We start from the raw sequence: 14,409 nt of genomic DNA on the forward strand, positions 1-14,409 counted from the left end.
GCCAGGGAAACCCTCGGGAATACATCAAGCAAGGCAACAGTTTTCCCAGGTTGTGAAACTGAAATTCGTGTCAGTTTGGTTTCATTTCTCTGTGATTTGAAACTAACTACTTAGTTTCTTAAGGAACCTCCGGATTCATCAGGCTTCTAACCAATCTGAGCACAGAAGCAAATATGTGCCCTTTGGAAAGGAAGCAGTGAAATGGATCGCAGACCTCAAGGGTGGTCCCCAGGGATGGAGCTTGTAGCTGAGGCCTCTCACGGAAAGCCTGATGTGGAGGCATAAATCTTTAGGAAGCAGGAAGCAGCACTTACTCTATCTATCTGAGAACAAAACTTCACCTTCCCCGTGCCAGGCAACCTGAGACACATGGGGATGGGGCAGGCTGTGTGTACCTGGTAGAACTGCACCTGTGTCCACAGCACTCACTGCCCCTCCTCCCCATGCTGTTGCCCTTGGGTCCTACTTCCTGCTCCCGGGGACATGCAAGTAAAAGAAAGCTCTGCCACTGGACTCGTTGGAAGATGATGAGTACAAGCTAGCTTTCTTTGCTCAACGCTCAGTAATCCCTCCCATCTGCATGAACACTTTGCGTGGTTTAGGTTGAAGTGGGTTGAGAAATGGATTTGGTCCGCCAGCTCCTGTAAAAACCCTGGCTGGAACGGCTGTTTATCACATCTAGTGGGTAGCGCTCTGCTGAGATCATTGCCTCTGGGAAACGTCAGCAATGCACCCAGAGGTAATTCTACCGGATTTCCGCAGCAGAGAAATCATCGGGCACTTTTCATGCTAGAAGGCATTCATTTAGTCCACTGTCCTCTCCAGCCAGCCTGGACCCACGCTATCCATCCTGTCCTAAACGCCTTCCAGGAAGGAGAAATTTGCATTCTTCCACAAGATCCAGCAAACTTCCCTTCTAGGAAACTGTCTCTTGTATCCGACCTTAATCCCACCAGTGATGGGGTAAAAACTCATTTCCTTTAAGCTTGTCACCATTGAAGATAAAGAGTAACTTATCATCTTGCCTCTGCTAATATCCTCTTTTCCACCTCATGGGCTGTAAGTGTGGCCCAGGCTAAAGGTTCTCAGTATGAAAATAAACCAGCCAGTTCTATTCAGAATGGTGCACAGAGGTCTATGGGTGGCAACCAGAGTTTAAAACAAAGGGAGAAATTATTTACCAATTATCTATAGTATTACTTTTTCTTCTTTTCTTTTGTTTTTTTGTTTTGTTTTGTTTTTGTTTCTTTTTTTTGGGAGTCAGAGTCTTGCTCTGTCACCCAGGCTGGAGTACAATGGTGTGATCTCAGTTCCCTGCAACCTCTACCTCCCAGGTTCAAGTGATTATCAAGCCTCAGCTTCCTGAGTAGCTGGGATTACAGGCACCCAACACCATGCCCTGCTAATTTTTGTATTTTTACTAGAGACAGCGTTTCACCATGTTGCCCAGGCTGGTCTTGAACTCCTGACCTCAAGTGATCCACCCGCTTGGGCCTCCCAAAGTGCTAGGATTACAGGCGTGAGCCATCCTGCCTGGTCTATACTATTACTTTTAATGTCTGTGTATGTTTTATTAGCAATAGCAAAAAAAAAAAAAAAATGACAATATGAGCATTGTTGTTTAAAGGATAAGAACAAGTACTAGTACTAGATACAGGCAGGACTCACTTAAGATGCCAGCTCTGTTTTACGCTGTTAGGACTGAGGCTGGAGGTGTCTGAGCCTCCACTTTCTTCTGTGGAGAATGAATGGACAACATCTTCCTTGTTAGGATTAAACAGAGTTATGTGTGTATTGCCGTTTAGCCATACACAGCATGTCATAGAAAGGTCAGTCTGGGTTTGGGGATTTTATTTTTTTCCGTGACTACATTCACATTGAACCTTGGTTCTCTTTCCCCCAGGTTTTATGCTGCTGAAATCATTCTTGGTCTGCAGTTCCTTCATTCCAAAGGAATCGTCTACAGGTAAATTTTGCTTTGTGGAAACAAATGCTAAGATATTGGCTCAGTTAATTTAATCATTGCACCGAGTGCTGTGAGAGAGCCCGTGTGATTTCGTGGGAGGAAGCTCCACACATAGGCCTCCTGCCCACCGTGATTACACAGACGATGACTTACAACCGAGAATGACTTATTCACAACCAAGGAAGACATTCCAGTCTCCAAAGCAGGAGAGTGCTGAGCTCATTCTGTCCTTTACGCTGGTTCTCACTTGAATTCCTACTTTCACCTTCCTTCTCCCGTTTTCACTCCCCTGTTTTCTCTCCCCTGTTTTCTCTTTGTTATCTTATGGTTTCTTTCTCTTTTGTCCCTTCACACCTCTTATTTTTGCTTGTCTAAGCTTTGAGCCACCTAGAAATGCTTATGGAATTTTCTCCTTCTCTGCTGTATGACATCATTTCACGTTCTTCTGTCCAAGCTCTTAGATTGACGCTATTGTACCTCAGTCTCCTCACTTCTTTTCTCAAAATGTAGTTAGCATTTATTTAACATACAAACCTCTACAAGCTTACTGTCAGATTTCCAACTCACTGCAGATTTGGAGGAAAAATAGGAAAAAAAAGAAAGGAGCTGGTGAGGAGGATAGCTGAGCTGCTGGAGACCAGATAATTAGTATTGAAGCTCTGGTGCTTACAGAGTGCAGAATTCACTTACGGGGAAGGACCTCTGCATTTTCTGAGGGTGCAGTCAAGTGAGGGTTGCCCTATTTGGAGTCACAGAACTAAAGACTTAGGGGGGGTTTGGAAAGTAAGTATTCTTAAGCAGCCTCTTTGAGTATAAAACTTGCAGAGACATGCCCAGGCTGTGGACTCTGAAGTTCTCCCCTGGGTTCTGATGCCCCATAGGGTATAAGTGTGACATGCCTCAGAACACCCTGGGCCTCTGGGTTCTCTGCCCTCTCCAGCTGGCTCCAGGGGTCCTCGCTGGTCTTCCTTGGCACTCCTTCCTCACCCCCATGGAGTGCTGGCTTCACATGGCAGCCTTTCAGAACCTTTCCCATACTGACCTACATCCCTCAGAGCTGGCCAGGTGCAGTGGTTCACACCTGTAATCCCAGCATTTTGAGAGTCTGAGGCAGAAGGATTGCTTAAGGTCAGGAGTTCATGACCAGCCTTGGCAACACAGTGAGACCTTGTCTCTACAAAAAATTTTAAAAACTAGCCAGGCATTGTGATGGCACACATGTGGTCAAGCGTCTGAGGTGGAGGGATTGCTTGAGCTCAAGAGGTTGAGGCTGCAGTGAACTGACATCGTGCCACTGCATTCCAGCCTGGATGACAGGGAAAGAGGTTGTCTTGGCGGCGGGGGGGGGAGGGGGGGGCGGGGAAACTGAATCAAGGGAAGCACGTGAATTATCTTTAAAAAATCGACTTCACGAGTACAGAATGAGAAGAAACTGGGATAATGGCATTTCTTCGTATAGAAAAAAAAAAAAAACACCTGAAGGTTTTAGTTTACAATAAACTCAATATTGGGTATTATTGTGATTAAACTATGAAAAAATATGGTGCAGGATCTTAGTCCAGTGTGGCAAAAGGCAAGAGGATGGTAACGGAGCTCTGGGCACCACTGTAACCTGCACCAAATCAGATTCTCTCTCTGGAGGATTCTGGCTTCATTCTGAGCACCACGTTTCAAGAAGAAAACTGACAAATTCAAGATATTTGGAAGGTAGAGGCCAGAATGTTTGCCCTTCATCCAGTTTCCCCCAGTGGCCACATCTCACGCAGCTGTGGTACAAGGTCAAAAGGGTCTGAAAACCACGTCATGAGGAGTGAAGTCTGATCTTGGTGAGAAAAGAGAAAACTTGATGTCATTTTTTTTCAAATATTTGGGGTGTCACACATGATAACAATAGAAAGCCCCCTTGCACCAATAGGTGACATCACAGGGAAGCCAAGTTCGGTTCATTGTTTTTTTAAAAAAATGTTATCAGTTACATTTCCCTAAGAATGGAATGGGCTCTTTCAAGAGGATACTGGTTCTCCAAGGACACAGAAATTTGTTGGCATGACATTCTGGCATTGGATGGATTCTGGTTCTAAGGGGTTCCGTATTAGGAACAACCTTCATCAATTGGACTTGGAATTAGGTGCAGTATAAATCATTCACAAAGAAACAAACAAATACGTAGAAAATAGCATACAGTAAGTATGTTTTTTAGGTCTTTCCTCCCTCATCATTACCCTCAGGAAAGTCCTGGGATCAAGGATCTCCAGTGGGTATCGGTGCTCTGTCCTCCTTACACTGAACTGCACCCCTTGGTAAATCAAAGAAAGAATCCACAGCAGCCAGCAGGCCCTTGCAGAATCCGCTTTGTCTACACCCCACTTGGTGTGCAAATGAATAGATACATAAGCGCCTCTCGTGAGCCCCTCTCAGGCTGCAATGAGACAAACTCCCTCGCCTCCTATGGAATTTTATGTTAACGAAATTATATTTATTAATGTGAGATTTGCTTCGCTTTTGTTTTTCAGGGACCTGAAGCTAGATAACATCCTATTAGACAAAGATGGACATATCAAGATTGCGGATTTTGGAATGTGCAAGGAGAACATGTTAGGAGATGCCAAGACGAACACCTTCTGCGGGACACCCGACTATATCGCCCCGGAGGTAGGAATGCTGTGACAGGCTGCTCCCACCTCAGCATGTCCTGGCCACGTGCCATTGCTTCTTTCATCCCTGAAAATCAGAAGGTTTTAAGTATCTTGGTTCAAGATTTGTACCTGTTTTCCTAAGTATCTCATAAATGCCACCATGCATGTGGGTTTCTACCATTATTTTGTGGGGAGTGCTACTTTTACAAATCACATCTCTCCAAGGCTTGCAGAGTTTGGCATTTCCTTTCCCCCAGCCTTAAAACATATTCACTCTGCTCAGACCTACAAGAAGGAGCAGCTAGTGAAGACCCAGGTGGAAGCAAGCATCCACCCAAATCAAGTGGTGAAACTGTGGGGTCAGAGGACTTGGACTGAGTTTCTAAGCCACCACTGATGTAAGCACAGAGTGACTGCCAAAGTCTCACTGACCTCCATTTCCCCTTCTGTGAAATGAGTATAATGCTGATGTCATGGTGTTATTGCAAGCATTAAATGAGAAAGAGTGTGAAAGTTAAAACTCACCCCTGCCCCCATTAAGAAAAAAAAAAGAAGAAGAAGATATTGCTGTCACATCCTGAACACACAGAGAAATGACATTTGTACAGAAGGCATTTATCAATCCAACTAAACCCACCTCTACCCTTTTTGCAGAATCCTCCCCAGCTGCCCACCCAGGGAGATTACTGACGCCCCTCCCACTTGGTCTTTCCCATGGCACAGCACTTGTCCTGGTTGCTTTTTCATCTTCAAATCTCCCTGCATGACTGGATGTTTGCTCTGCAGTCATGGACAGTTTCATATTCACTTTTTAAAAATTTTCATTTCAAAATAATTGTAGATTCACAGGAATTTGTAAAACATAGTCCAGAAACGTCTCCTGACTGTGCCCTTCATCCAGTTTCCCCCAGTGGTCACATCTCACATAGCTGTGGTACAATGTCAAAGCCAGGAAATTGATATCCATCCAAAGTGTACATGGTTCCATGCCATTTTCTCTCATGGGTAGATTTGTGTGATCTTGTTCACTTTTACATGTAAGGATGTAGTGCAGGTCTTGGCACATTAAGGTGCTAATAGATACCTTCTAGAAGAGTAAATGGATGAACTAACTAATAAACGTGTGATTGGGGATGGTTGTTTGATAAAGACTCTGGCAGACCTCTGATTTCCTGGGTTAAATGATTCAGCAGCAAGTTCCTGTCATTGCCAAAGGAGTTGTGGCCATGCAAGTCCTAGAACTATGTAGCTTTGTCCTGTGGTTGGGTGATATGTAATTTGAATTTAGCCTTGGCCTCTGTTCCATGAGGAACGATGGCTTTTAGCTTACATGGCATTGTTGAACTCACAGAGTGAGGCTGATTGATTAAATAACATTCTGATCATAGAAATCTGTGTTTCATTCAGGTTGGCACAGATACAGGTATTGATGCTATAAACCATTTTCATTTTGAAGTGAAACCAAAGCTCATCAAAGCATGAGTGAAGGGGACCTGAGAGGAGAGACTCAACTCAATTACTGAATTCCCCTTCATAATAATTCTGAAATATGCCCTCATGCACTCCGCTCAGACCACCCTCACTGCCATCGCCAGCAGCAGTCTCCTTTGTCACTCCCTCAGTCTCACCTGAGCCACCTCAATTTCTTTCCTCTTCACCTTACAACACCTTGGTGTGGCTGCCTTACTCTGATGCATTCCTGTCAACAGATGTTGGGTGCCAGGTCTTTTCCATGACAAACCTCTTCCCGATTTCCATCTGCTCCTTGCAGAATCCAGCTTCCACAGTTTGCTTCTCTCTGCAGCTTCACTCCCTTCTTGTCTTTCACGTATGCTTGTCTCCACGTGATTCAGTGCTTGGTCCTCTTCTCTTCTTACTTTACATCCTCCATGAGCAACTTCATTGATGACTGTGGTCTTTGCTCTAGAGTCAATATGGCCCACCTGCACTTCTTCCTGCCGCAGACATGACGTCCACTTTCCTGCTTGAGACCTCCAAGTAAATGCATGAGTCCTTCAAAGACAGTAGGTCCACAACGCTCTCTGTTGAACTTGCTCCCTACTTCCCTCTTTCCTTCTTTTTCTTTCTTGGTGAATTACATGTCATCCATCCAGTCTTCTAGAGAGAAAACTAGGAAATATCCAAATTTCCCCGTTCTTTCTTACCCCTCAAATCCACCCAAACACCAAGACCTTCTAAAATTGGACCCTCTCACGTCCATTCATTCTCCTAAACTTGTGACTGAATTCGGACTCTCCCTTAATTCCTTCTCCAAGTTCAAACAGATCCCCTTGATCCAGCTCCCCGCAAACCTCCAGGTCCTCCCTGCCCTTACTGCTGTTACCCCAGTGCAGAACTGAGCATCTCTTGCCTGGCTCTTGGTGACACGCTTCCATCTGCTTTCCTCCCTTACCATCCATCACCAGGGCATGCTCTTTACATGTGTTCATGCCTTTTGATCAGTTAGAAAAGCATCCCCAAGATCCGTCTGTATATGAATCATATACGTTGTCACCAACTAAGAGAGTCTGTGTGTTATCAATGCCTAAGAAGGAATATGATCAGATTACACTAATATATAGTATAAAATAACTAAATTGTATTATATTCATTGATACTACAAAAATATCTATGTTTCATTAAAATAATGAGATTAAATAACTTTTTAAAAATCTTGGTTTCGGCCACACGCAGTGGCTCACACCTGTAATCCCAGCACTTTGGGAGGCCGAGGCGAGTGGATCACGAGGTCAAGAATTTGAGACCAGCCTGGCCAACATGGTGAAACCCCGTCTCTACTAAAAATACAAAAACAAAAAAATAGCTGGGCATGATGGCAGGCGCCTGTAATCCCAGCTACTCAGGAGGCTGAGGCAGGAGAATCACTTGAACCCTGGAGGTGGAGGTTGCAGTGAGCCAAGACAGAGCCATTGCCCTGCAGCCTGGGTGACAGAGCAAGACTCTGTCTCAAAAAAAAAAAAAAAAAAAAAAAAAAAATCTTGGTTTCACACTTTAGGACTCTAGGATGGAAAGGTCTGATTTGTTTATTTCAATTCTGGGTTTTAACAGTTTATAATAGCTGGAAAATATACTTCCCGAAGGTATAATTATAAACAGACATTATGATATGCACTAAGGCAAGGACGTCACTGACAATAGCAGATATAAGTCCATAATTAAAAGCAGTGTTTTTGATATATTCCATTTTCTTAACCAATCTTCTGTTGGCTAAAACATTGATTTTAGCCTCATCATATGTGGCTGACAGAGAGCTTGCCCTGGGAGAAATCAAAACATCAGTGTTGCCATTTTCTCATGTTCTGCTTAAGAAAGCATTATTTTAGTGCAAAATTAGCTTCATCCAAATGTTATGTTTGTATTGCTATTGCAGTGTTACCTTCAGCCCAAGCCTCTTTGCAGATAACTTCATAAGGCCTTGTCATTTTGTAAAAATTTATTTAGTTAAAACAGCACTCAGGCCGAGCGTGATGGCTCACACCTGTAATCCCAGCACTTTGAGAGGCTGAGGTGGGCGGATCCCTTGAGCCCAGGAGTTCAAGACCAGCCTGGGCAAGATGGCAAAACCCCATCTCTACTAAAAATACAAAAATTAGCCAGACATGGTGGTAGGCGCCTGTAATCCCAGCACTTTGGGAGGCCGAGGCGGGTGGATCACCTGAGGTCAGGAGTTCAAGACCAGCCTGGCCAACATGGCGAAACCCCTGACCAACGTGGCGAAACCCCGTCTCTTCTAAAAATACAAAACAGCCTGGTGTGGTGGCAGGCGCTTGTAATCCCATCTATTCAGGAGGCTGAGGCATGAGAATCGCTTGAACCTGTGAGGTGGAGGTTGCAGTGAGCCGAGATTGCACCACTGCATTCCAGCCTGGGTGACAGAGCGAGACTCTCTCTCAAAAAAAGAAAAAATCAGAACCCAAAACCATAGCACAATTTATGATGCATGGAAAATAAATGGATAAGCCGAGCCACCGCCGAGCTCCCTCTGAGATACAGCCTCCCTCCTCCCCCCAGGATTTGTCACTTCCTGTTTCAGTTTCTCAATGAGGGTACCCGTGTCACTCTAAATGGTAGATAGTTGTGAAGACTCGGTTCTTCCTCATTTTAGATTTTTTTCAATGGATGTATTATAAATGCAAGTTCGAATTTTCTTGTCATGTCTGGGATGGTCTGGGCCACCCCTGGGTACACACATCCCCAGAGGCCACAGACCAGCCAAGTCTCCAGATTCTCCTCTGTGCTGTGCAGACCCACCTCTGTCCGGCTTCAATATTCTCAAGGAGTCCGCATTCTCAGCTGGCTGTCAGTCACAGTCCTGAATGTGGGTCCCTAAGAACATGTGCTGCCACGTTAAATTGCTACCTACGAATAGAAGAATTCTTTTAAAAAATTTAAGTGCGGCCGGGCACAGTGGCTCACGCCTGTAATCCCAGCACTTTGGGAGGCCAAGGTGGGCAGATCACAAGGTTAGGAGATCGAGACCATCCTGGACAACATGGTGAAACCCCGTGTCTACTAAAATACAAAAAATTAGCCGGGCGTGGTGGCGGCTGCCTGTAGTCCCAGCTACTCAGGAGGCTGAGGCAGGGGAATTGCCTGAACCTGGGAGGCGGAGATTGCAGTGAGCTGAGATCGCGCCACTGCACTCCAGCCTGGCAACAGAGCGAGACTCTGACTCAAAAAAAAAAAAAAAAAAAGAAAAAAAAAATATATATATATGCTACCTGCCCTGGCCAGGCCACACTGTGCCTCTCTGCCATTGCACATCCTTGGTCTGTGATCCTCCCCCCGAACACAGTCACCTTCTCCCTAAAGTTGCCGCCGGCTTTAGGAGTCACCAGCTGTCCCCTTCCCTGTGCGGCCACAGCACCTCTGCATCCACCTGACCAATCCATTGAGCTTCTCCCCATCAGGGACCACAGCTTATCCACCCACACACAGGCTGGAGCAGCCGCCCTCAGCTGCTTCCTGAATCAACGACCACACCAAGCCAAGCAGCCTAAAAGTTCATCTCTAAACGTGTACTGGATTCCCCACCTCTGGGCATCTTTCGTTAAATAACCCTCCCCAGCTTCCCCCTTCTTTACCTGGAAGAATCCGCTGCTGGTCTGAGGCTCCCCTCCCTCCATCCACTCGGGGAAGTTTTCCTTCGTCTCTCTCAATTCCCCATTGCCCCTTTCTCCCTCAAAAAGGACACAAAACTGGAGCAGTTTCCCCCTCCTCGGTGCCGTAGGGAAATGTTCGCCTCTCTTGCGTGGTTCTAAGTTGATGCTGCCCTGCGGGGTCTTTACGAGTGTTCCGCTGCTGTCTCTCCTATGAACGTGTCTGTGAGCACCTTCAGGGAGCAGAGTCCGGGCCTGGGGAAAGCCAACCAGGTAAAGCAGAGAATGGAAACACAGGAACACACAACAGCTGGGACAGAGGCCATAGAGTCTGGCTGACAGGCACCCATCGTTCCTGTGGGGAGAACTCAGATCTCAGAAGCTCATGCATTTCAGAGCAACGTCAGGAGCCACACATGAAAACCAGACCTGCGCTCCCGCGACCGGGGACCGCCTCACTAGGCTGTGCCTCCTGAGGGCTAAGGTACCTCCCAGAAGCCCTGCTGTTCCCCCTGTGTTCCTATAATAGGAGCAAAGAGAGGCTGATGTCTCTTTGGAGGTCCAAACTCATTTTGACAAAGAATAGGAAGGCAGTTAAACAGGGAAATAGCGTTTTTTTTGTTTTTTGTTTTTTGGGTTTTTTTTTGGCGGAGTCTTGCTCTGTCGCCAGACTGGAGAGCAGTGGCGTGATCTCAGCTCACTGCAACCTCCACCTCCCAGGTTCAAGTGATTCTCCTGCCTCAGCCTCCAGAGTAACTGGGACTACAGGCGCCCGCCACCACGCCTGGCTAATTTTTGTATTTGTAGTAGAGACGGGGTTTCACCATGTTGGCCAGGATGGTCTCGAACTCCAGACATCATGATCTGCCCACCTCGGCCTCCCAAAGTGCTGGGATTACAGGCGTGACCCACCGCGCCCAGCCGGAAGCATCATACTCTCTATGGCACACTAGACACTCAGTAAATGCAGCTGGGATTGCAATGCATGGAAGCAGCTCCCTGGAGAAAGTCGGAGTTCCCTGGAAACCACACTGGTATTGGCCCGGGGGGTCGCTGAGTGTGGGGGCAGCACTGGCCTGGAAACCACACTGGTATTGGCCTGGGGGGTCGCTGAGTGCAGGGGCAGCTCTGGCCTGGAAACCACACTGGTATTGCCCAGGGGAGGTCGCTGAGTGCGGGGGCAGCACTGGCCTGGAAACCACACTGGTATTGCCCAGGGGAGGTCGCTGAGTGTGGGGGCAGCACTGGCCTGGAAACCACACTGGTATTGCCCAGGGGGGGTCGCTGAGTGTGGGGGCAGCACTGGCCTGGAAACCACACTGGTATTGCCCAGGGGAAGTCGCTGAGTGCGGGGGCAGCACTCACCCAGTTGCACATCGTGGTGGCCGAGCCCCACCTGTCCAGACCCGACGTCCCAGCTCCTGAGGCTGCAGGAGAACAGATGTGGCTTGCTCCAGCGTCTGGTAAAACCACCGCTCCTCTCTTGGTGCTTTCTCAGGTTTCATTGTGCATTTTGAGCTGTGCCTCTGATTCTTTGGGTCAAAGCGAGGGAGGAAAAAGAACAGAAGAAGAGATCACAATGAGGCGAGGTCCCAGGGCTGACAGAGAAAGGGGCCACCCTTGCTGGTGTTTCTCCACCACAGTCTCTTTAAAAATCGAGCATGGGCCGGGCACAGTGGCTCACACCTGCAATCCCAGCACTTTGGGAGGTCAAGGCAGGCGGATCACCTGAGATCAGGAGTTTGAGACCAGCCTGTCCAAAATGGTGAAACCCTGTCTGTACTAAAAATATAAAAATTAGCTGGATGTGGTGGCACGCACCTGTAATTCCAGCTCCCCAGGAGGCTGAAGTAGGAGAATCACATGAAGCCGGGAGGTAGAGGTTGCAGTGAGCTGAGATCGCACCACTGCACTCCAGCCTGGCCAACAAAGAGAGACTCTGTCTAAAAAATATAAAATAAAATAAAATAAAATAAGAAATTGAGCATGGTGTGAGCATGACAGCTTGAGGTTTAACACCAAGAAGCACATTACGATATGGAAGGAACATCACGTAGTAAAATCCTAAAAGACCAGATTCAGAACGTCGCTCTCAGCTCACTAGGAGACCTTAAATAAGACCTTTGGCCTTTCTAAGCCCAGTCATCACCCCCTATAGAAGAAGGATAACTGCCTAGCTCGGGGGGTTCTTATCGACAAAAGACATAATGTCTGCAAAACTCCTAACGTGTCAGTATTCTTGAGGTGAACACTCTGTTGCGTGTGTGAGTTTGCATTTTGCTTCTTCCTCCTAAGGTAAAACTGAATTTTTTTACTAACAGTGCCAGGCTTTGAAGGCTTAATTTGCACCACAGCTGTCTCCTGTCCTTCCAAATTTTCTTTTTGTTTGTCCTGCCAAAATGAAGTTGTTTACAAAGATATGTGGTTTCTGTTTGCTTTGACGCCGCCTTGTGGCAAGTCTCAGAAATTGCATGTTTCCCTGGCCCAGCAAATTGAGCAAAGACTGTGTTGGGTGCATCTTAAATTTCTTTATAATTCTCCTTGGATCTACTTTCAGATGATTCCTTAAGGCAAAGTCTATTTTTTCTAAATTATAAAGTAAACTTTAGCATGTAAATATTGAGGTAAGAGTAGCGGGTAGCATTTTTATATTGGAAATTAGTAACGGATTACAAAATTCTGTTTGCAACTTGATCTTTATTTTCAGAAATGGGGACAAGCACATCATCAAAACAGATATTTATCATAGCAGTTATAGTCATCCCATAAGATGAATCATCTTGACTTTGCAACTTTTCATTGGATCCTCACAAGAAGCTTGTAAAAAGCGGGCCAGATATGATTCCTGTTTCTCACAAATTTCTCATTTGTGAAGTGAGTGGGTTAAAGGGTCCTCCTGAAACTATGCAAGAAGGGATTAAGCCAAAAGTAGAGCCCGTGACATTTTATATGGTCAGCAAAACTGTTGTGCTGCTGTTGATATTGTTCTTCTGTTTGTTTAGCAAGTCTGCCTTAGAGACACTGCACAGCACCCCTGGACCTCACTTAGCACTGATGTGTCTCCCAGGAGGGGGCCCGGGGGGGCGGAGGGTCAGAGATGGGCTTGCCATGCACATCAATCTGTTCCATCTAAAAAAGCTCACCAACATCAAATAATGCGGCTTTCCTAGAAAATATTGGAATGTCTGGGTTTTTTTGTTTGTTTGTTTTGTTTTTTTGAGACAGAGTCTTGCTCTATCACCTAGGCTGGAGTGTGGAGGCATGATCTCGGCTCACTACAGCCTCCACCTTCTGGGTTCAAGTGATTCTCCCGCCTCAGCCTCCCGAGCTGAGTAGCTGGGATTACAGGCATGTGCCACCACACCCAGCTAATTTCTGTGTTTTTAGTAGAGACGGGGTTTCGCCATGTTAGCCAGGCTGGTCTCAAACTCCTGACCTCAGGTGATCCACCCACCTCAGCCTCCCAACGTGCTGGGAGAATGGCTGGAATTGCAGTGTCATTTTCTTTCCGAGGCCGTCAGTGCTACAATTCTGCCACTCATTCCAAAGGCCCATTAAAGAAGGAAGAGAAAAATTCCATTTGGTAGGAGTAGCGCCAACAACAAAATACCTTCTGCGGGGGTGTGTGTGTGTGTGTGTGTGTGTGTGTGTGTGTGTGTGTGTGTGTGTATTTACGTGTGTCTGTTCACAGATGCATCCAGCTAAGCCTGAACACATTACAAGGTAGAACAGATGTTCATCCCCAAAAGAGTCTGACTGTCTTGCTTTTGAGTTTAGTGCCTCAATCCTATTATTCCTTCTCCATTTTGTTTTGGCCAAAAGCAACTTGCCTGCAACTCATCCTTGGAGCAGCAGTCATGAATTGGCAAAGATTTTTTCCCCTCTTTTCCATTACAAAAAATTGTATGTGCCACTACTATGTCCTAGTGTTTTGTTTTTAATTGTGGGAAAATGCACGTAACATGAAATTTACCATCTGAACTATTTTTGCGTACAGTTCAGTAATGTTAAAAATAGTGCCAGGTGTGGTTCATCCCAGCACTTTGGAGGCCAAGGTGGGTGGATCCCTTGAGGTCAGGAGTTCGAGACCAGCCTGATCAACATGATGAAACCCCATCTCTACCAAAAAGACAAAAATGAGCCAGGCATGGTGGCGTGTACCTGTAATCCCAGCTACTCAAGAGGCCGAGGCAGGAGAATCGCTTGAACCCAGGAGGCAGAGGTTACAGTGAGCCAAGATTGTGCCACTGCACTCCGGCCTGGGTGACAGAGCAAGACTCCATCTCAAAAATAAATAAATAAATAAAATTAAGTGTATTGTATAGTTGTGCCATCAGTCTTCAGAAGGTTTTCCTCTTGAAAACCCAAAGCTCTGTCCCCACTAAACACTAGCCTCCCATTCCCCCTCCCCACAGCTGCTGGCAGCCACCATTCCACTTCCTGTCTCTAGAATTGAACTATTAGGTTGGTGCAGAAGTAATTATGGTTTTTGTCACTGAAAGTCAGGGCAAAAACCTCAGTTAATACTTTAGCTACCTTATGTTAATGGAGTCATTCAGTATTTGTCTTTCCCTGCCTGGCTTATTTCACTTAGCATAATGTTATCAGGGCTCACTCACATAGCACGTGACAGGTTTCCCTTCGCCTTTAAGGCTGAATAATATTCCACTGTGCGGATGTACCACAT

The 14,409-nt window shown here is 46.2% G+C and overlaps 2 protein-coding genes across 11 annotated transcripts in view; one reads left to right on the plus strand and one right to left on the minus strand.

Annotated features, from left to right (window-relative positions):
• Positions 1–14,409, plus strand: part of LOC105494358 (protein kinase C theta) — a 144,612-nt gene that overhangs the window by 113,787 nt on the left and 16,416 nt on the right. For all 6 annotated transcript variants that reach the window (XM_011762706.3, XM_011762704.3, XM_071070499.1 and 3 more), the window contains 2 exons: positions 1,904–1,966; positions 4,480–4,618. In XM_011762706.3, coding sequence (XP_011761008.1) covers positions 1,904–1,966; positions 4,480–4,618 — 202 coding nt within the window. The remainder of the gene's footprint in view (positions 1–1,903; positions 1,967–4,479; positions 4,619–14,409) is intronic.
• Positions 1–14,409, minus strand: part of LOC105494360 (6-phosphofructo-2-kinase/fructose-2,6-biphosphatase 3) — a 318,705-nt gene that overhangs the window by 21,173 nt on the left and 283,123 nt on the right. For 4 of the 5 annotated variants that reach the window (XM_071070503.1, XM_071070504.1, XM_071070502.1 and 1 more), the window contains exon 15: positions 11,088–11,254. In XM_071070503.1, coding sequence (XP_070926604.1) covers positions 11,088–11,254 — 167 coding nt within the window. Of the gene's footprint in view, positions 1–9,404; positions 9,978–11,087; positions 11,255–14,409 lie in introns of those variants that run through there. The other variant, XM_071070501.1, reaches the window with a different exon arrangement.

Source organism: Macaca nemestrina, chromosome 9 (genome assembly GCF_043159975.1).
Source record: "Macaca nemestrina isolate mMacNem1 chromosome 9, mMacNem.hap1, whole genome shotgun sequence".
Taxonomy (NCBI): domain Eukaryota; kingdom Metazoa; phylum Chordata; class Mammalia; order Primates; family Cercopithecidae; genus Macaca; species Macaca nemestrina.